This window comes from Agrilus planipennis, unplaced genomic scaffold, assembly GCF_000699045.2.
Source record: "Agrilus planipennis isolate EAB-ADULT unplaced genomic scaffold, Apla_2.0 scaffold38, whole genome shotgun sequence".
Lineage (NCBI taxonomy): Eukaryota > Metazoa > Arthropoda > Insecta > Coleoptera > Buprestidae > Agrilus > Agrilus planipennis.
Genome location: NW_020438882.1, coordinates 265854 through 288705, shown reverse-complemented (window position 1 = coordinate 288705; position 22852 = coordinate 265854). Strand labels below are relative to the sequence as shown.

Genomic DNA, 22852 nt, shown 5'->3' with positions numbered 1-22852 from the left:
AAAAGTGATATCACTTTCTCGTTTCTTTTTCGCTACCTTGTTTATTCTAAATTTTAAGATTAGAAGTTAATTTGAAGCACAAATTCAATAGTATTGTTTGAAAGATATAGTCGTTTAAATGAAATGACGAGGTCAGTCAACCAGTTAAATTGCAAGGGATATAAAAAATTGAACGTAAAAATTGTAATAAACAAAAAATGTTCAAGTTCAGAATATTTTATTTTCAAATTGATTTGGATTTTACCTGATGCTGGTATTTTAACAATTTATAGTTGAAATTTTGAGGACTATTCATCAGAGAATAGCATATTTTTGCGGAAGCGGATGCGGAACTGTAATGATTTTAGATGACTCTTTAATGCATCAGTGCTCGTGAGCCCTTTTCGCGAATATTTTGCCACAAATTTTGCATTCAGCACTTGCATCGTTAATATTAACAAAATAATTCCAAATGGAACTTCTTTCTGACTTCAAAATTGCACTTTTAACTTAAAATTTACACCACTGTATTAATATTCTCGAAATGAAATTATTAGAACTGGCTAAGGGAAACTGAAAGTCCTGGACGTTTTTAGATTGAAGTAGGAAACTAATAAGAAAATAAAATTTGAAAAATATCAACATACGAAATACTAGGAAATAAGTTTAGATCCTAAACTATAAGAAAGTTATTTGCACAGGGACAAAATTATTTTTCAGCCAACATATAAAAGTAAAAAAATTTTACGACTTGTTTTATTGTTCCGATATATTGATTTTCAAAAAGATGAGGAAGTAAGATTGATATTGATGATGATGATGTTAAGTTCCCATAAGCTTCCGTTATAAAAATACGGAACAACATGCAAAAGCGAATGTGAAAATGTATGCGGAACTTCCGTAATTACGGAAGCGGAGGCAGAGGTCTATTGCAAAACTACTATTTAGTTCTTAATTTAAAACGGAAACACCTCTCAGTGTTGTTTATAAGTATCTACCTGCAATTTCCTGTAGTCTTTCGCTTGCCTTGGTCTACCATTATTGTGTTTGAAGTTTCGTTAGAAGTTTGTTTCTCTTGAATAGACGCTTGGGTTAATTTAGTTTTTCCGGGACGCTCCAAGATGTTTTCTAAATGATTCTGCAATCAAAGGAAACGTAATTGCTTGACGTTGCTGACTAAATGTTCGCTTTTAGAATAAGGATTTGGGAGCAATTTCAAGTAGAGATGCTGTTTCCTTCCCTGTGCGCTTTACTGCATTTTTTAAAATTCTTTTGATATTTGGCTTCGATAATAAAAATGTGTCTTTTGGGCATTAAGTTCAACATGGTCATTTACATAAAACCTTTAGAAAATCCTCATTCGTTACGTGGAAGGCAGAATATAAATATCTTTAATTCACTGAGAAAATAATCATTATCAAACTTTAACCTTTCAAGCGCTCTTATTTGGAGCAAAACAGTCTTAATCCGTCTTAATTTTAAAGTGTTAATTTGAAGCTTCTGAAACTGCTTTAGATCGACAAATATTTATCTCTTGGATCCGTCTTGTTTGGGCCACTCGATTTGCTTTTAAGTGGCAGATAAATTGAAATGAAGAATATCCTATTAATAACTCATATTTTTGTGAACGGATTCTATCCATAATCTACATAAAATTACGGAATGCCGTAGGTACGTTTTGATATTATTTTATATGAAACCGAATTTATGTTGTTTTAGGTATTTTTTAATCAAAAAATTCTGAGGAAATTTATTTTGTTCCACACATAGAAATAAAATTAAGTAGGTAATGGGATTGAATTATCAAGGGCAACAAAGGATTTTAGAATAACCAAATCTGATTACTATTTTAGAATCCAATTTATACAGATACAGGCTTACGATTAATCTAGGAATTGTATACAATTCCTAGGAAATGTGTAAAATTCCGAAGCTACTTAGGAAATCTATAAAATATTGTTTCAAAGATTTTTTAACACACACATATCCTGGTAAATGTATAAATTTCCTAGGAATTGTATGAAATTCCTATAAAAAGGTATAATAGTAATGCTTTCTGTAAATAAAAGGAATACCCTCCCTTCGCTTTGCTATCCCCGCGTACCTATTGACATCATGAATGTTATACATTTCCGACTGCTATTTAGGAAATGTATAGATTTCCTAGGAAATGTGTCTAATATAATTTGTTTCATACATTTCCGGGCTATGTTAGGAATTACATAAATTTCCTAGGAATTGTATACAATGACGGATTACACACATTTCCCTTAACATATAAATCAATAACATACTAAAAATACAAAAACAAAAAACTAATAAATCTCTATATGGAGAAGCTGTTCGATTGGGAAAACCAAGAAAACATTAAAAATGTAAGCAGGAAATATTTTGAAATGCTTACAAATAGATGTGTAATTTCCATTTTCGGTGAATGTTTTGCCTTACCTATACAGACTGTTCTTGAAAAACAGTTCAATTTGCAATCTTGTTTTTATCTTTGTATCGTACTTTGTTTATCAGACGTCCTTTTAATACGTTTTATTTTGCACCATCTCATCTATCAAATAAACAGATCCATTAGATTCTATAATGGTAGCAATTTCATCTCCTTCGTCCGTGACGCTTCATTACATTTTCTGAATACCCAAAAACAAACTTCTTTGAAATTGAATTGAGGCTAGTGATTGATTTCTGAGTGTATCGGGTATTATGGCATATATACTTTACGTCATTTAGAAATGTAAACAGTTCAATTTATAAGAAAAGGGTAAACAAGTTAGGTAACTTGAAAAAATACTTTTTCCCCATAAGTCTACCGAAGTACGATACTTTTCCCTGATTTTAGGGATGAAAGTGCAACAATCCTTCCTAGGTAAGAAACCTCATTTACCTACTGTTTATTGGAGAAGTATTTTTTTCGTTTTCAAAATAAGGAAAAATTGAACTTTCGTGCGGGATATAGAAAAAAATTATATACGGGCCTCGGGGAGAAAGTACGCCACACCCTTCCGGAAGTTTGCCACCCGAGCCAAAGAAAATTCACACCCGGGAACGAATTCCATATACTTACGTAATATACTGTTCCGTGTGATTTGAAAGATTCAGTGTTACAGATTTTTTTTTTTGAAATTTTATGTCGTATTATTATAGATATTGCTGAAAATATGTTCCACCCTTTTTATGCCCGAAAGTACCTACCAAACTAAACTACGATTACGAAAAAACCGGTAAACGGAGTTAACGCAGTATCTCATAAACTTTAAAGAATTATCTCCATTTATAGTCTTTAAGAAATTTACGAAAAAATAAAACTAAATATAATAAATTAACCATAAATATTTTAGTGTAATTATAAGTAGGTACATCAACAATTATAAAGGAATTTTGAAGTATTGAAAGGGCATTCATTCTTTTGAGTTTATATTTTTAATGTAATAACAGAGACAATAAGTTTCAAATGGCAAACACAACGAATACACAGGTATGTAGGTACAGGCCTGACGCTGGAAGCTGACGGAAATTTTCAAATGGCGTGGATGCGCGGTAACAAAAGTAGGCAGTTTTAGGTATAAAGATTGCAGCCCTCTTTCTTCAGTATTCCTATCAGGGGCGTAGATTAAATATTTAAAAATAGGGATCAGTGAGCAAGTAATAGACAGACAAACAGAAGAACTAATTGTTGATGTTGGTGACAGTGATAGAGATTCCCATGATGAGAGTGAATGTGAAAACTAACTAGAAAACAAAAGCAATAGGTTAATTTTTTCTTTTTGATAAGTCATGTTTTTACATTATTTTCTAGTACGCTACTGCCCTATCTGTATTAATACTATCATTTACGCCTACTGAAAGCTTATTTGTGTATCGCTTCCAAGTGACTTACCCAAATAGGTCATAAATGGGCAAGTACCTGCGCGACCGCTCGCCAGCTTCCTTCGTCCGACCTGTACATTTCAGTTTATAAGATGTTTTCAATGCTTTGGAATCTGCTTTCTGTTACGCGTGTAAAGATCAAAGGATCAAATGATCTAATGTTACAACACAGGAAATAGGGAGATGTTACCCGTAAATGTTTTGGAATCTGTATGTATTATACGCATAACATGTTCCCACTGTTTACTCGAATTGTTTATTTCTACGTTAAACACGTGTTTGTTTTTCAGGCGTTAACAAAAGCTTCAAACACAAAATGCTTTGATAATGTCGGCGTGGAAAACTTTAAATGAAGGTTTCTTTTTTCACAAAAGCCTGTAAAGTAGCAAGAAGGCAATTCAATTATTATCAGCGGGCCTTAATGAAGCCTTTTTGTACGTGGAATATTCGCACTTTTGTTTGCAATGCTATTCACAAAGCTTTTATCGAAAGCACCGAACCTCCTGCCAATTTGCCTCAACACTTTTAAAACGCGCACAAAGGATAACATATTCATTTTTGCGGTTTTTTGGTATCCTTATTACCATATTTTCGTATGCCACTTAGGAAGCAGTATAGGATGAGGGAAAGGACCTTGGCAAATAGCGTCCGTAGCAAGGATATTCTCAAGCTTTGGAAACAATTTCTGTTCAAACTGATTTTCGCTCTTTTTTTAAGTAGACTAAGTAGTAGGAGAATAAGAAATAGGCAATATAGGTTGGTAAGTCAACTTCTTAGGCTTTAAGCGCTAGTTACAGACATATTAGAAGAAGAAACAGGAGTTAAGAGGAGTAGAAGTAGACCTGGATTAGATTACTGTTCACAAATAGTTAAGGATGTGGGATGTTCTAGTTTTAGGAAATGTAGTGTCCGACCGAAATTGGTTTTTACGACCGAAACCCAAACCGAAACCGAATTTCGGCAACGGTCTCAGAAAAATAAAGAAAACGTTATTATAATCAGTCAGTTTTATTTTTTAATCTTTAAATCACATAGCTCTGCAGTCTTTAACATTTTCATTAATTGATAATCAAATCAGAACCAACATAACAACCCCTCATTTAAGGAAATACTTTAATTGCGCCTTAAAAATACTTAAAATAGGTGAGATGTTTATTTGAGTAAGTATAGTATACTTCGCTTGGATGGAATTTAACGCGCCGAACATGACCGAGCAGAGCGCGAAAACCCCCGAACGCAGTTTCGGTTTCGGTCGTAGTTTCGGCAGGTTTGCCGCCGAAACCGAAACTAAACCGAAACTCGTTTTTTTTGCCGAAACTCGACCGAAACTGAATTTTCGGTCGGACACTAAGGAAATGTAAATTAGCTCAGGATAGGAAAGAGCGGAGGTGTGTGTCCAACCAGTCTTAGGATTGACGACCTTATGATGATGATGATGGACAATAAAAATTTACATTTAATTTTTGTTTAAAAGCTGACAAATATAATGAACAAGCAATTTCATTATTTTAAAGTCAAATAACTCATTGATTTCTAATCAAGTCTCACATCAATTGATATCAAACCAATCACAATGATGCTCTCTTTGGTAGGTAATTACTAATTAATTGAATATAAACAATGAAGCGCCAAAGAACAAAAGCGTAAGTTCTCGTACAATAAAAGAATTGGATAATTCAAGTCAATTAATTGATTAATGAAGGGGGTGGCTTTTCGACCGTTTTATTTGATGCGAGATACGATTAAAATGATTTATTTGACTTTGAAATAATAGGCACTATTGTAAACAATCTTACCTACTATAATGTTCAACAATTAAATAATTTCTGCATTAGATACAAATTTGTTTAAATCATATCTTAATTGGAGAAAAATGGGACCGATGATCATTAATAGTTTTGTTATATGGAGATATTGGGACTTAATATAAAATAGTTAGTCATAAAATAAAAACAAATATATATTCGAACATCACAGTTAATTACTGATGCGGATATTCTAGATCGTACTGATTGGTTTGCGTGAAATTAACTTTCGATTAGAAAAGTTTTCCTAATAATAATGATTTATGTAAATTACTGGTTGTTTTATTTCACTTACCGATTCACAGCAGTCTAGATCTAGTAGGTACACCGCACATCGATCACATTTCAAAAGATCTTGCGCTTCTCTCATTATCTTCGTAACCAAACATTCCAAATTATTTTGTTCCTCGAATATGCTTCTAGCAAGATTAAGAAGTATCTGGAAGCAAAAATTTAAAGTTGTATTACGCTGATATTACATTATAATATACTTTGTAACTTCTCTACGGCAAAGATTATCATAGATTCTGATATAGAGAGTACGTAAAGTTAAAAAATATACAGAGCCTTTTTAATTACCTAACTGTTTATTTGATCTTTTCCAGGTTTGCTAGTTATTAATGCAAATGAGAAATATAGGGGAAGAAATGAAAATGAAGATATTTTAGAATTTTTTCGAAAAATGGAAGATTGAATTTGCATTCAATTCACTAGAACGGGAAAATGGATGGAAAAACTCTAACGACATCACAAGAACTTCGTAATGCTTTTTACTCTTTCCATTTTCTGGAATAAATTGAAGAGTAAAAATAACGTACAGCCATCGGGTCGAGCCATCATGTAAAATGGAACGAAAGGTAGATAATTCGAAGTCGATAAATACAGAAAAGTGTAAATTAAATTCGTAGTTTACTTGCAAAATTTGCCCACTTTGAAGATCGAATAGTTAATACCAAATACCTACTCGAAATATTTGTAGGTCCATAGTTTTAACAGAAAATATAATATACCAAAAGTAGTGGATAATTTAAATAATTTACGTTAGTTCTCAACTAGATAAGTAACGAATAATATAAATACAAATCACAACGTTCATTAGATGATTCCTCTGCTGTATTATGTTCTAAATCGCTATTAAGAAATTATTAATGAGGAGAATCCGTACCGTAGAGGGTTTAAAGGGATGTAGCCCCAAGCGTAATAAATAAGAGACCTCGTTTTCATAAGACTAATTTAATTTAAGAAGAATATACTGAAATTTAAACAATGTATCACTAATGACGATCTACCTATAGGTAAATATGATTTTTCTTTCGATAAAACATAAGTAGGCTTAAAGTGGAGAAGGCGTTTTTCAAATATTAAATCTGAGCTTCGATTCATTTAAAGGGTACTGTATTAAATCATCCAGAAAAATTGTGCGATGAATAAGGGAACATGTGTGAAATTAAACGTCAAGTGTTAAGTGATAAGGTTTATCCTTGTTGATAAAAAAACTTGAGGGTTTGCCATTGGGATTCCGTAAAGTTCATTTCATTTTAGTTTCACGTAAAAAATTGGAAAGAGAAAATAAGTGCTGATTTGACGATCTTTGAAAGTAGCAATCGAATGTTCTCAATTCCGGCGACTTTCTGAACCTGCTGTCATTTTGATGAGGGTTAAAAAGATGAAAACGACGTTTGACCGACTATTTTAATGCCACAATTGCGATATATGAATACCTAGCGTATTCATCGAAGCTCAAAGCATCTATTAACTTCTTATATATTTTTTAGTTAATAAAATGTATATATAGCTTATATTAAGTGATATACAGGATGATCACAATATGTTCCGTAAGACTATAACCAGTGGTCGGTCTCATTTTCATGTGCTATCAATCAACACATAGGTTTAGTTAGTTTCCTATCCTGAGCTAAACTTCGCATTTCCCTAAAACTAGAACAACCCACATCCTTAACTATTTGCGAACAGTAGTCTAATCTACGTCTACCTCTACCCCTCCTAATTCCGGTTTCTGCCTCTAATATGTCTCTGACTAGACCTTCATGCCTGAAACGGTGTCCTACCAACCTATCTCGCCTATTTTTTATTGACTTCCATAGAGTCCTCTGTTCTCTTATTCTTTCTAATACCTCTTCATTTCTAACCTTTTCTACCCACGTTATCCTCATCATTCGCCTATAACACCACATTTCGAAGGCTTCTAGCCTTTTCTTTTCCGCCGCACTCACTGTCCACGTTTCGCACCCGTATAACGCCGCGCTCCAAACATACCTTTAACAACCTTTTTCGAATTTCTAAATTAACTGTTCGCGAGCATAGTGACTTCTTTTTATTAAAAGCGACACGACCCTGAGCTATCCTCTGCTTTATATCCCTACTACTCCTTCCGTCCTGACTTCCTAGATACCTAAAATCAGCCACTTCTTCTAATTTTTCTTTATCTTTATATTCGCTCTTATTTCCTTACTTGTTCTTCCCTTGCATACCAGTATTTTAGTTTTTACTTTTATTTATTTTCATACAATAAAGCTATCTCTAGGTCCTCCTTTCTAGATGCTAATACTGCTATAAATTGAATTAAGTTTGTTTTCTGTTATTTAAAGGAACTGTTAATTAAAACTTAAATTAATAACATTTTTGCTTCCTTAAGAATTTATAGTTCTGATTTATTTATTAGTATGCACCTACTTTTTAATGATGCAACTAAAAGTTAATATTTGTAAACTTCCTGTTAATGAACGCCTCAAGAATCTTTTTAAAAATTCTGAACACATCTGTTTTTATATCTCGAAAAATGTGAGCTTTCACTAAGTCTATACTTTGTTCTTTTGATGACCTCATCAACTCAGCATGCCGTGTCATCGACCTACCACCTGTTATAGTTTCACGTAAGGTTTTCTGAATACTTTGTACGTCTTATATCAATAAGCTTTGAATCCTGGACTGGAGATTCGTTCTACTTATTATTATTACCTGATTCCTTCTGTATTCCATGACTGAAACTTCAAATAGCTGAGCATTTTGAATGCCGATTCCACAAAATGTGAGATATCGCTGAAATACTTCCACATCTCGTGGTGAGAATTCTAAAGTTTCGTCAACTTTGTTGATTATCTGGGCAACTCCGATGACTTGACCTTCATAATTGCAAATTGGCATGCACAATATTAAATTTGTTTTGTATCCTGTTTTCAGATCTATCTCGCTGTTAAATCTTGGGTCCTGTAAGGAAGAAAAATACTTGTAAAATTTATACATTTTTTGTTTCTAATTGAAGATTAAATGGTCAATAATTTACGTTTCAGCAATTTGTATATAAAGGAAAACGATAAATTAATTTTATAATTGCAATACTGACAGATAGTCTACAGTAGCGATGTTGTGGATGCAAAATTTTCTGGTTAATCCTTTTGCTTTTAATTCGCTCAATAAACTGGAATGTTTAAATATACTCGTATTATAAGTATACACCTATATATTTTGTTGTTGTGATAAGCAGCAGATGGTTATGAGTTTATTTTGTCAGCTTGTTGCTTGGAGAAAACGAGAAACAATGTTTCAACACATTCTTCCTATAAATTTCTTGGAAATACTTCATTTTCGGCTTAGGTCATTAATACGTCCTCGGCAAAATTTAAATATAGCATTAACTTATTTCCTCCCGTATTTTACTGAGAATATACGTAGAGAGTGGTACATCTAAATTGCAAAATGTTGCAACAGCATCAATATTCTATGCAGTGTAGGGAAGTCTTTATTTTAGGTCAGTGTCTTCTTCAAGCAGTTTATAACATTAAAAGTTGTGAAAAAGTGAGTGTATAAAAATTGATTTTAAATTTTTTTATCTATTATAAAGACCATAGAAGCTAGTATTTTTATGGTCACCTCGGCTTCTTGACTGTAGGAAATGAAGAAGTACCTACAATAGGTATTTTTATAACACGACGTGTTTACATAAATAATCCATATCTAGGTGGGATAAAAAATATTATACAATTTCTTGGTTTCTAATTTTAGTCCCGATATTTGATTGATTTCCTGTCAAACGTATTGCCATTTATTATCCCCTATCCCTTTGTTGTTCAAATTGTTTAAATTTGTTCAAGGGATTTCAAAGAATAAGAAAAAATATTTTTAGTTTGTGTAAACAATTCTACGGTAATTAAAAGGCAGGGATTTCTCTCTTCCTTTTTCTGAAACTACATTTAATTTATTTTAATAGTTATAGTATGAATAATAAATAATTAGTTGTATATGTATTTTGTTCCTGAAATATAATCTGGAGGAAGATTAATCCTAAAGGATTTTAAGATTTAATAACCATTTAACTGGATATATAATCAATTTGTAATTTATAATCCTATATAGATTTCATAAGAGAAGAACGGAATGCCTAATATCCTTAAGAATACTAAAAGCAGCATATGCTAGTCGTCTTTGACTTTAATATGACAGGAAGGGATTTCCCTGGATAAGGAAAGTGAAATTGCACCTCGCGGCTTTTTCCAAAATATCTATTGGAACTTATTGGTACATCAAAAGAAAGTAAGCCCACAGTTAGCACCTCGAATCCTCCCTATAGGGCTAAATGATCACGTTTAATTTTTTTTTGTAATAGGGCAAAAAACCTTCATGAGCATTGAAAATTCGTGTGGATCTTAAGGGTTGCACCAGTAATGCGACACACAGAGTTCAGATCCACACCACGGCTTGTTATTTCGTTACCAAGAAATTTTGTAAGGAAAACCAACTAATCTCGAGTGACTCTTTGTTAGAGAGAGGCTTTCGTAATAAAGAGTCTCATTACAAAATGTTTACTGAGGTAATAAACTGTGTTATCCTCAGTTCATTACTTTCATGATAGTTATCTTTTTATAGTTCATTGTAAATGATCTCCTTTTTAAGATCGATATTATTTTGAAGCTTTTTCATGTGATTTCAAAATGGCATGTGCCCATCAAACAAACATAACACTTAACAGATACTGCTCTACTGTTCATTAATTTTTATTAGACAGGATCATGCTTGGGGAATCCTGGACCCAATTTTCATTTACCAATATCCACCGCTTGAAAATGAGGGAAAAGGTCAACAGAAAATTGATATTTCTGGTTCATGAATGAAACGATACGTACGTTGTAGGCATCCTTGATGTTAACGAGCGTTTTATTTTTGGCGGCGAGACCGGCGATGCCAACCCCGAATGGGATCCGAATATCCTCGTGTCTGGCTAATTTGACGGCTTCCTCGAAAGGAGTATCGTGACGTACGTCGAACAGCTTGGCGACGAGATACCGGTCGTTAGGTGGGCCGCGCACAAGGAAAAGCGAACCCCTGTCGGCGTGAGTCAGTAGGCACACGTTGACTAGGATCTTGTGGCACAGGACGTCGATATCCAGCTCGTTCGCCACATCGCGGATGAGCTCCATGAATAGCTCCGATTCGTCCATGCTTTCCAAGTCTCTTTTCGTCGGACGGACATTTTGGGGCTAGAAATAAACGAAAAACAAATTATATTAAATCCTAAGTGATGCCCAAAATCTATTATTCGATTATTTTTATTGATCTACTCCGTCATCGATAGAGTTCATCGCGGCAATTGTGGTGATGCATGTATACTGTACTGTTAGATTGAAAGAACATAAAAAAACCTATATTGGATAATTGAAACAACACATGATTGGCATAGGGTGCACTTTTCTTAATGATAAATTTATTTAGAAAATAAATTTTCGGAATTGGATGATTTTATTAACATTAACATTTGAAACAAATTCAAGAATAAATATTGTTATAGCGGAAGTCTATAACGCCTGATTTTATTGGAGATTTTATCAAAAAGTTCTTTTGATTTTTCATGATGTAGTTGTGTGATTAAAAAGAGAAAGGAAAAAAATTGGTCTGAGCACGCTTTGGTCGGTGCTAATACGACTAACTTCCCATTAGATAATACAGTTATTATTGATTCCGTAACTTCATTGTTGTGATTAGATTAGAACGTATTTTAATTAAATTGTTTGTAATTAATTCGTTTTTTTTTATAAAAAAAAAACGGCTTGACCGATTTCGTTCAAATTTCTTTCAGATCTTCATTATGATAATATCTTTCGAAAAAATTTTGGTTGAGGGCGATATCTCAATCCGTTCTTGAGATATCGAAAACGAAAAAAATGCTGACATACGAACGTACGTACATACGTACGTACGTACGTACGTACGTACGTACATACACACATCATCAAAAAAATTGGCTAGCATGCTACTAATATGTTAAAACGTGGAAATATAATGAAAATTCCGATTTCACTTTTCGACCCAATTACAATAACTTCCTAATGGGAAGTTAAAAATTGTTTAATCGATAATTGTTGATTCAACTTGAAGATACGAATTCCCGCAAACTATACCGAGAGCCAAAATAACCGTTACTATCTTAACTCATGATCAGTACAAAAAAACATCTATTGGGAAAATTAGAATACTAAGGGTAAGGGCAACGGTACCTCAATATTTGGTACTCACAGCGATACGACAATATTTAAAACAGGGATGCATCTTAATAACTTTATATAAACCACCAAGGCAGCAATTTCTACGAACTATCACATTTTGTAAAAAATTCTTTCTTAACACTTAAAGAGACTTTTTTAAATTTTGACAATGAAAACAGCCCCCAATAAAGGTTAACGTTAGATATCTAATGCTACAACACTTCGATTGTTACAATTCCTTTTTTTTTAACGTTTTGACGCATTCTTAAGTGCATTGTTTGGATCAAACAATGGAGAAAATCGCTTTTAGAGCAAACAGTGCATAGGACAACTACTGAAAGATCGAAGGGTTGAAGGCAAGTGCTTAAATGGATGGTATTATTCATTATAAACCTAAAATGAAAATAGAAATTGGACACAATACAAGGTTGTAATGAAACCGAGTGTTACAAATTAATTAGTGATTTGAATTAAAATATTGTCTAGCAGCGTAGCAGTTAACATGTGTTTTGTTTTGTAGTTGTGGACATTTTAAGGGCGTGCACGGTACATTTTATTTCTTTTTTGCATATAATAAAACTGTAAAATTTTGAGTTGGGTGAATAAAGGAAAAGAGATTTTTGAAAAACTTGTGAATACTTCATATTTAAACTATTATTACTTCCAGTATATTTATAGAAGGTTTATGTTAACGTATTAGGGTTTATTTTGTGTTTTATTGCAATCGATTTGGAATCGTTATTTTCTGAATTCATTTGAAATTTCCGAACTGCTTAGCGTAAAATATTAATTAAATTTCTCTTTATAATAATAATAACAACAATAATAACAACCTACTTTGAAGTACTTTTTCTCTCTGCATTGATAAATTGCTGAACTAGAATGAAAGCTCTTCTTTTATCTCTTACAATTACCGATTGTTAGAAAAAGCTCTTTATAGAGAATCCGTCGACAGATTTAAATCTGTTTACTTATTAGTGAGTAATTAGAATTTCCTTTCCAGGGAGATGCGGAAAATTTTCTTTGGAAAAACAATTGAATCTGTTTGTTTTTATGTTCGCAGAATTATTTTATTATTTGACGCAATATTAATATGTATTTAATTTCTTTTTATAGAAATTCCACATTTTCTGATTAATATCATCATGTGTTTCCTTAATTGTTTAAAAAAAAATAAAAAAGCACTGCCTATAATAACAGTATCAATTATCCGTTGTAAAGATTCCTGAAGACGTATACCATACCAAGTGTATTACCGAAACGTCGAGTAAAAATGATCCTCTAAATTCGAATATATAATTTATTGATTATATCAAATAATCGATTTTTGATGCTCGAAACAAGAATGTGTAAAGACCAGTAAGTTATAATTATATTGGCCAAGGTGATAGATCATTCGAAAAACGTATTAATGAACATATAAATAACTTAAACAACCGAAGTACTCCTGTAATTATACGAAACACGTAATAACGGCTAAATCAGTTTAATTACAAGCTAAAGGCTGATTTTAATAGTGAATCAGAGAAAATTTTTATTCGTTTTGTATTGAGTGTTAAATTTTGATTGAAAGTTAATATCAATCAACACTTCAATAAAGCTACTAATTGGAAATTCCGCGGCGCAATCACGCCGAATTAATACGAACAAAAACAATCAAAGTAATTAAATGTTCACATGAGATAGTAACCAAGTATAAATTATTCCAAATTATGTAAATGTTTATAATTGTCTACGGTTTTTATAGCGTTAAATTTGAGCCAATAGCAGTAGCTGCAATTAATAGCTTTATTATTTAAACTCGGAACCAATACAACTTTCAAGATTGATGCTCTTAATTAAATTAATTTTAAGGAGATTATTTCCACTGTTCGTGCCACTCGCTACAAGAATAACAGATTACATCTATCCACCTGAAAGTTTAGTTAAGGAAACTAAGTTAATAAATCTTGGAATTAGGACTTTCGATTTAGAACTCCCGATTAACAATTCGGATATCTATACTTATGTACTTAGTTAGGCAAAGGCAAAGGCAAAATTTGGTGAAAAGTATGAGAATGGAAGTTCTGAATGGGATTAATCACTACACAGTATAAAACAAAGTCGTTTTCCCGCTGTCTGTCCCTATGTATGCTTAAATCTTTAAAACTACGCAACGGATTTTGATGCGGTTTTTTTTAAAAGATAGAGTGCTTCAAGAGGAAGGTTTATGTGTATAATACATGCATAATATAGTAGGGAAACACTGATAATTTTAGAGGTTTCTAATGTGATGTAAATAAACACATTATTTGCACTTACATTGCAAACGCTGGCTGAACCCTACGAGACAGATCAAAATAATGTACTATAATATTGTACATCTTGAAAAGGTCTACAAAAAAGTCCGGGATGGTATATGTCTATCTCTTAGGGATAACCCACAATAACCATTTCTATCCATTACTTTTTATGAGAAATAATGACTTATTTACGAAGCGATTGTAGGCAATACAGCATTAACTCTTATCCAATTAAGTACCTTAAATACATTGTGCATTTAATATAGATCAATATGGCCCTTAAATGAATATTTTCGAAGATATTACAGATTTAAAATGCAGGGACATAGCGGTTGCGGCGGTACCGGCCGGGGGGCCGGTTTGTATTGTCTAATGACAAAAAAACTGTGGATGTTGTATATAAAGACATTCTGTAGTATATTTAGTATGTTCAGGGGGTATCTTTTGAAGATTTCCCCTTTTCGATAATAATCTAAACAAAACAAAAATATATTTAGTATCAGAATTACATCCGTGCGAAGCTGGGGCGGGTCACTAGTGATTTATATAAATTAAAAGCCAACGCAGCTCTCTATTTTTAAATGAAACTCAAAAAAGGGAGGTGTTTTGACTTGAATCCTTTTTCTAAATGGATTTTCTGCAATAGCACATCATCATAATTGGATCATTTTAAGCCATTTCCAAGAAAAAATTTTATCGTAAAGGTCAATTCCATCAATTATTTCGGTTAAGATATATTAATAATTTTATGAATCCTTTCCATTTTTATTGCATTAGTTAGGACTATCGGGCCATAAGCATTACTATCTGATATTAAAAACCGCATAATTCTAATTATTAGTCAAAAATTAACCTTCACAGATAAACCAACAATAATGTGATTCGTTTTTTGATTTTGAAACCCTTAAAGGCAGTAATTTCGGGTATCAATTCATTTCTAAAGCATCATCCCAAAGTAAGGGAACGTACCCATACTACGTGACCCATTTTTTATCCTCTCATCCCCCTCAGTAATAACCGCAGTATATGTCAAGACACCCTCTAGTTTTTACTTAGTAATTCATAAATATGGTTTTAAACAATTTTTTGCAAACAAAAGTTTTGAATACAGCTCGAAAAAGCTCAAGATTTCCCTAGAGTTTCCTCTCCCCCGGAACGGGTCACGAAGTATAGGTACGTTTCCTAATGAGGGGCACATTTTATAAAGAAACGTTGAAATGTGAACATTATCTACATGTAGATGTAGTCGAGCGGAGTTTTATTTTAAATTGATATTCTACATTAGCTCTATCGTAAGTAAATACAGTATTTATGTCAAAACTAATGTGGGTCAACAAAACTCGAAAAGTTTCAGATTACATAATCGATATGTAGGTACTTTTCACATCATGGTGAATTTGTTTTTCTTCTTTTCTTGAGCGATCCGTGCGTTAGAAACGTGACCGTTACCTTTCAGTTCATTCGTTGAACCTTTTTCTTTAACAATCGAAGCATACAGGAAAAATAGCTAGTCGAGTGTGTAAACAAACAAATTTACTACGAAAACGTTTCTTGTTGGGTTGGTGACGATTGATACGATATATTTTTAGCAAGGCGTTTTTTGATGAACAGGAAACAGAGAACATAGAAGAAGCAACTGATAATTATCCTCATATTCTCGAAAACATCACGAAGCACCTTGGCGATAAAAAAAGCTCATCAAAAGAAACTGTTTAAATGAAGATATGGAGCTATTTTTAACCTTTCACAATCTTTTGGTCTCATTTGGTATCTTATAAAATATAATGTACCAGTCTTCAAATTATGAATATACATCTATACTTCTACTGCTTCTTGAATAGGAATTTATTGAAGGTACTAACGCATCATTACTTTTTGAGATTCCTTCTTTAGAAATAAGTCGGAGTTATTATTTTCATCTTTCGTATGAATGATACTCATTATTGGCAATTTTCAAGGGCTCAAAGAAAGTTATTTCTCTGAAACAATTTACCCCAGTAGGTAGCATTAGATACATTCCTTCTTTTGCTGCTATAACATTTTTCATACTGTTATTATCATTACTATTTCATTTTTTGCTTCAGATTCAATAACATTCTGTCTTATGTTTTCAAATATTTTTATATTTTCCAAATTAATAGATCAAAGAACGAACCTTTTCGCTTCATTTATTTTCAACAGAAAGAGTTTTTCATGTGATATGCCTTTTTAGAAAAAAGAAATGAAAATAGGTAGAATTGTAGGTATGCTTTGGAATAGCTCTCTTTATGAGAGAAAATACTGTTAACCAAGAATATCAAAAAAAAAAATTATGTTCCAGTAAAAGGAAATAGAAAACTTCTCCAGCTTCGTCATAAAGAGCAGCCAGTAGTGGCTAGAACATCCTTTTTAATAGATGTGCCTATAACTGTATCGCTTTTTATTATTATTACCTTTTTTGTAAATTTATTTAAGTATATTTGCTAGAAAAAGGGAAAAAAGAATTTATATACTATCTTTGTTTTACATTAAATTACGTTTAAATATACATATAATAACCATTTCGTTAGCTAATAACTTTTCACTTGGAAATGGTAATGGAATGGAAATTTAATGATAATTTATTACATATATTCGTCTTAGTTTTTCGTGAGAATCTGATTAAAAACAAATAGATATATTCATTCATGTATTTAATATAATAATTTCCTTTTATCAATAAATAATGACAGAGTTTGAAAGCATAAAGGTAAAGGATAGAAAAAGTACGTTACCAGCAACTTTCTCGAATGGAGATAGACCTAATTTCCTCACCATTGAATCTGTTCAGTGCTGTTTCTCCCATATAAAATAGACGCCTTGCCTTTTCACCTTTGCCGACTCGGCGTTTCACGTAAAATACAAGAACTTATGTAATGAAGGCCTATTTCAATAACCGTTCTAAAGATTTCCTGAGAGAGTAAAGAAAATGCCGTTTTAAGAAGATAAGAAGGACAAACACGTGCCGAAGATTTTTAAGTGAACGAAAGCTGCAACTGGGTAAATACATATCTGTATCAAGATGAATATATCGTGTTAATAACTAGAAGATTAAAACTACATTTGGTGATAGAAAGGAAAGAGGTAGGATTTGATGTGGAAAAGCTTTTTTGGACTTATTGTAAGTCTGTTTTCCTAATCTTATTTAACAATCAATGTCAAGTATTAAAACCTTCTTAAAAGAAATATGTTCATCATTTACAAAGGAGTCAGTCATTTTTTTACGCTTCTGCTATAAAAATTCCTTGCACTTTTCGTAGGCACAAGAGTGGGATAATCAGCTGCAATCTTAAACTATCTCAAATGAAAATGAAAATTTCCCACTCTTATACTAACGAATGGTGCTTGCCATACCGGAAAGCGTGCATCTGTCAATAATCTTTTTGTTTCTTATCAAGGGGTAAATTATTAACCCAAAGAAGGCATGCGGCATGAGATCAAGAAACCCACTAACTCGATCCCACTTTACTACGTTTCGCATCCATACAGCGCCGTGCTCCAAATATACACTTTCAATAATCTTTTTCCAATTTCCAAATTAACTATTTCTTAGCGCAGAAGTGCTAAAAGCGACCCCTTTTATATCTACCGCTTTTTTCACCCTAGATATCCAAAATCGGTGACTTTATTTAGTGTTTTGTATTCAACTTTTAACCTAGCTCTGTCTCTACTTTGTCCTCCTTTATAAATATACGAATATTTTTGATCTGTTTTTATTTATTGGCTAAGTATGACTATATTTCTATTCTTTAATCCAATATCATCAAAAATATGAGACAGCTAAGCATCTACTCGATCAATGCATTCCATAATTTCAAATATTTTCTGGTTGGGTAAACGTATCTAAGTTATTAATAAGCGTTTTTATTATTCTTTCAACGTTCAACTGCGCACTTTTTCTATTTTACGTACATTGTTTATCGTTTGGACATTTGAATAAAAATTGAAGAAAGAAATTGGTAGTAACGGATAAAGGATATATTTTTTCAAGTCGTGAAAGTTTGAAAAGCCAAAAAGCTTATATCTATGTATAATAATAACGTATGCAGTGATGCTATTATGTGTTGTATACTAAATAGAACGTTTAGACCGCAATTCATTTGAAAAAGAACGCCGTTTATCAATACAGAGGCCTTTTATGTCTGATGACAGCAACATTTTTGAATAGTATATACGTTAATAGAAAATCTTTCAGTTATTATTTTCCTTTTTGTGTAACTACTCAAGAGGGAAATTTTGCTAGAGAATAATATCATTCAGTAAGATATGAATAGTCCTTTAATCCTGAATTTTCGTCACTATATAGTTTCAAAAAATAGGTAATAAAAAACCTTGATTTTACGGAATGATTAAGGACATTTTAATGCTCATACCTGGATTTTGAAGTTAAGTATAGAATATTAAATTACATAATAAATAAATAAACTTTTAAATTCTTAAATATAAAATTATATTAGCTGCAAATTTAAGACATAATTAAAACAATTCATTTGTGGATTATATCTTTCGTTTCGCGACTAGAATGAGGAAATTTTAAAATTTATATTTAAATCGACTACAATTTAGTTGGCCTCCAAGGGATTTCAAAAGAATTGCTTCCCTTATAAAATGCAAATGAATTCGTAATTACCATCATTTTTCAAGCAGCTTTGAATAATTTTATGGCTTCTAAAGGCACCTTAAAAGAGAGATCTAATACAAATAGACATAAATAGTGATGTGAAGCTTAAGAAAATTTGTAGATATTTAAATTTACAAAAACTATAACAAATTATGGTTTAAATTCATTCCTAGTTAGTCGTGGGCTAGAAATACCTAGATATATATTCAGAAAAAAATAGGTAGAATTGTAGGTATGCTTTGGAATAGCTCTCTTTATGAGAGAAAATACTGTTAACCAAGAATATCAAAAAAAAAAATTATGTTCCAGTAAAAGGAAATAGAAAACTTCTCCAGCTTCGTCATAAAGAGCAGCCAGTAGTGGCTAGAACATCCTTTTTAATAGATGTGCCTATAACTGTATCGCTTTTTATTATTATTACCTTTTTTGTAAATTTATTTAAGTATATTTGCTAGAAAAAGGGAAAAAAGAATTTATATACTATCTTTGTTTTACATTAAATTACGTTTAAATATACATATAATAACCATTTCGTTAGCTAATAACTTTTCACTTGGAAATGGTAATGGAATGGAAATTTAATGATAATTTATTACATATATTCGTCTTAGTTTTTCGTGAGAATCTGATTAAAAACAAATAGATATATTCATTCATGTATTTAATATAATAATTTCCTTTTATCAATAAATAATGACAGAGTTTGAAAGCATAAAGGTAAAGGATAGAAAAAGTACGTTACCAGCAACTTTCTCGAATGGAGATAGACCTAATTATGTATTTTGTTCCTGAAATATAATCTGGAGGAAGATTAATCCTAAAGGATTTTAAGATTTAATAACCATTTAACTGGATATATAATCAATTTGNTTTTCTGGCCTAGTGCTGTTCTTTTCTACTTTGCGCCGGTCAAACTGAAGCTCACATCGCTACAGAAAGTAAACGAAGTATACCTACTGTCATTTCCTATTACGCATTCAACTAATTTTTCTTCCCCCTTACCAAAAAAAGTAATAAATATTTAAAGCAGTAATAATGTTGATGTTTATTTCAAAGATGGCATGCTCTAGTTCTTACATTATTGAATTTATCTGAAATGAACTATTAAAAAAAATTAGAATACATTTTATTAATAAAAAAATGGGAAGAATAATTCATTAAAATAAGTAAATAAAAATTAAAAAGAAATATTTGGATGCTTCTCGTTAGTGAACAAGGGCAAATTTATTGTACCAATCGTGGCATTCAGGAAGTCATGGGCATCCAGGACAGCTACCTTCATTTACGTATCTAAGCAAAAGTTTTATATAATAATTGATCATATTTCTTAAGTAAGTCGAGAAGAAAACGATTGTTAACTTACGGGTTGTAAAATCATACGGTCCAATGTAGGACCTGACAGCAATTTTAGTACACTGTCCAAATATTTTTCTTTGCTGTTCAACTGGAAACCGTAGAACTCATTTTTCGTTGGAAAAATACGGATATTGTGATAGTATTTTTTGGAAATATGTGACATAAATACAAAGAACATAGCCTTTGTTATTGGTTCACATCTTCACAAATAAAGTTCCGAAGAAAAGTTTCGAAAGAAACGTTCTTAAAACATAAATTAAATTAAGTATTACATTAATAAATATATATTTATACAAACAGATACATCTTGCCAGAAAAACTATATCACCATTTCGATTAATGCTGGTTTTAATTGCTCACTTTCTTGCATTTAAATAGAAAACAAGACACTTTGGCATAGGTACCTGTCCCGCGTTTAATTAGTAAACTGCCACTTACCCTGTTGAGCAAAAGCTCTAGTGGCTCCGTCGTAGCAGGCAGTCCGTAGTGGGACCAATTAACCCCGTTCATGCACGCCACTGCACTGTAATCAAACCACCCGGCGGTTTCCAATTTCACTCTAAATAATTATTATTTCCAGCATGCCATGGACGCTTTATTGTAAATATCGTGTGACATTCGTAACGCCTACTGAAGGTAGGTAGAGGTACTACAAGTATCATCCATGTCATTTTTCATCCTTATAATTAATAAAAATTAAACATAGTAGAGTATGAACTGGAAATGCACAAGCGATTACATATTATAGTTTAACGATTTACTCTTCAAATTTTCGTGAGAGTCGAGAATGTAAAGCTCAATCCTTTTCGAAATAATAGAATTCTCCTGTTTCTTAAATCCTTTTTGGAAAGTGGAATAACAGAAAGTGCTTTTTAAAAATTTATGTCGGGTATAATAGCAACCCTTATTTCTTATTCATTGCCGGAATAAACGGTCATAAATAAAAAAGGGGCAATTTTTTTAGCATCTGTGTTCCATTGTCAACGGTTGATGCGATAAAGAACGAAATATTTATCACTCAGTAATTGCAGATCAGGAACCTCTACATTTTAGAGTATCTATGATTAATTTTATAATATCTAAAAGCCGTCATCGGTTGGAGTTGTTCCCTAATGTTTCGTTAGCACGAGTAGCTAGCTAATTTCTTCATAGGTCCTTCCACTTCCGATGTTGGATGTAGACCTCTGAAGACCCCTGGCCGCGAAAGCCTTTACTAACTTCACTAAAACACAAGGCTTTTCTACATACACTAGAACCTCGATAAGATAAAGAGCAAGAGAAACGTAAAATAATTTGAGTTATTGAGGTTTTACTTACTAGGAGTTTAAGTTGAAGCTCTAAAATTATGGATTTCCAGTGACTTAGCAAACTCTTCAGTTTTTCCTTTAGTGTAGGTCCACTAACACTAATATTTTTATTTCTACACTGTCTAAACCATGTAAACAACAAGTATTTTTCTAAATTAGGAAATTCGGCAATTCTTCGTCCTTTACGTAGGTAATTACGTTATCCAGGTTTAAGTTATCTAGGTTCTACTGTATACCTATTCGGACCTGGTGTATTACCTTTGAATCTTAGATATAAACAGTGCATTTATTCTTGGAGTTGTATCGCAAGTGCAATTACGTTGATCCCATTTAGATGTTCGTGTAATAAGGATTATTAATATTCAAAACAGCAGACGTTCATTAATCGTGGCTAAGTATGTCCGCTAAGTCTCTTCAAAAACCCTAAATAGCTCATTGTTCGACACCTAATAATTGTTATGAACATAGCTATAATGTATTATATATTTCAGCCAAAACTGGTGAATTGAATCATGCGATACAGTCGTTAAAATGAATTATATAATATTATTGAAGCATCACAATGAGATTTAGATGTCGTCAATTCTAATTCAAGCCAATAAAATATGTATAGGTATTGTTGTCGGTACAATTATTTTTATTAGGGTTCTTTTCCCGAAGTGTCCCGTAGAACCCTTTTGTATGTCAATGCTGTTCTCTAACTTCTACATGAAATGAGATATTATTTTCAAGTTACATATAGCATGTAAATCTTTAGCCCAGAAACGAAAAGTGTATTTAATGTTATAAAAGGCTATTTGGCGAAGTACCAAGCATACAACCTTTTTAATGTAACAATTTGTCGCTGTTCACTGTCACAATATATATATATATATATTCATTTACTTTCTCTAGCGAAGTGCCTCTTCCAATGTCTTGGATGCGCGCTGGCAAAATCGTAGGTAGGGAGAAAAAAGCTCATTATACTCTCGACTCTTGTTCATTAAACATACTTTTTCATACAGTACCTGCCAAAAGTTTTGTTCAATCATGAATAGTAGTGCGAGTCGAAAACAAGAGTTAAAGCCTTTAATATGTCTTCAAATATAAATAAACATCTCGTTGATATTTT

General features: G+C 32.1%; 1 protein-coding gene across 4 annotated transcripts in view; it reads right to left on the bottom strand.

Annotated features, from left to right (window-relative positions):
* LOC108745273 (cGMP-specific 3',5'-cyclic phosphodiesterase) overlaps positions 1-22852 on the bottom strand; it is a 48659-nt gene that overhangs the window by 10263 nt on the left and 15544 nt on the right. For 3 of the 4 annotated variants that reach the window (XM_018481424.2, XM_018481422.2, XM_018481425.1), the window contains exons 2-5: positions 10802-11155; positions 8640-8888; positions 5956-6099; positions 978-1117 (exon numbers count right to left, since the gene is read on the bottom strand). In XM_018481424.2, coding sequence (XP_018336926.1) covers positions 978-1117; positions 5956-6099; positions 8640-8888; positions 10802-11155 — 887 coding nt within the window. Of the gene's footprint in view, positions 1-977; positions 1118-5955; positions 6100-8639; positions 8889-10801; positions 11156-20872; positions 21057-22852 lie in introns of those variants that run through there. The other variant, XM_018481423.2, reaches the window with a different exon arrangement.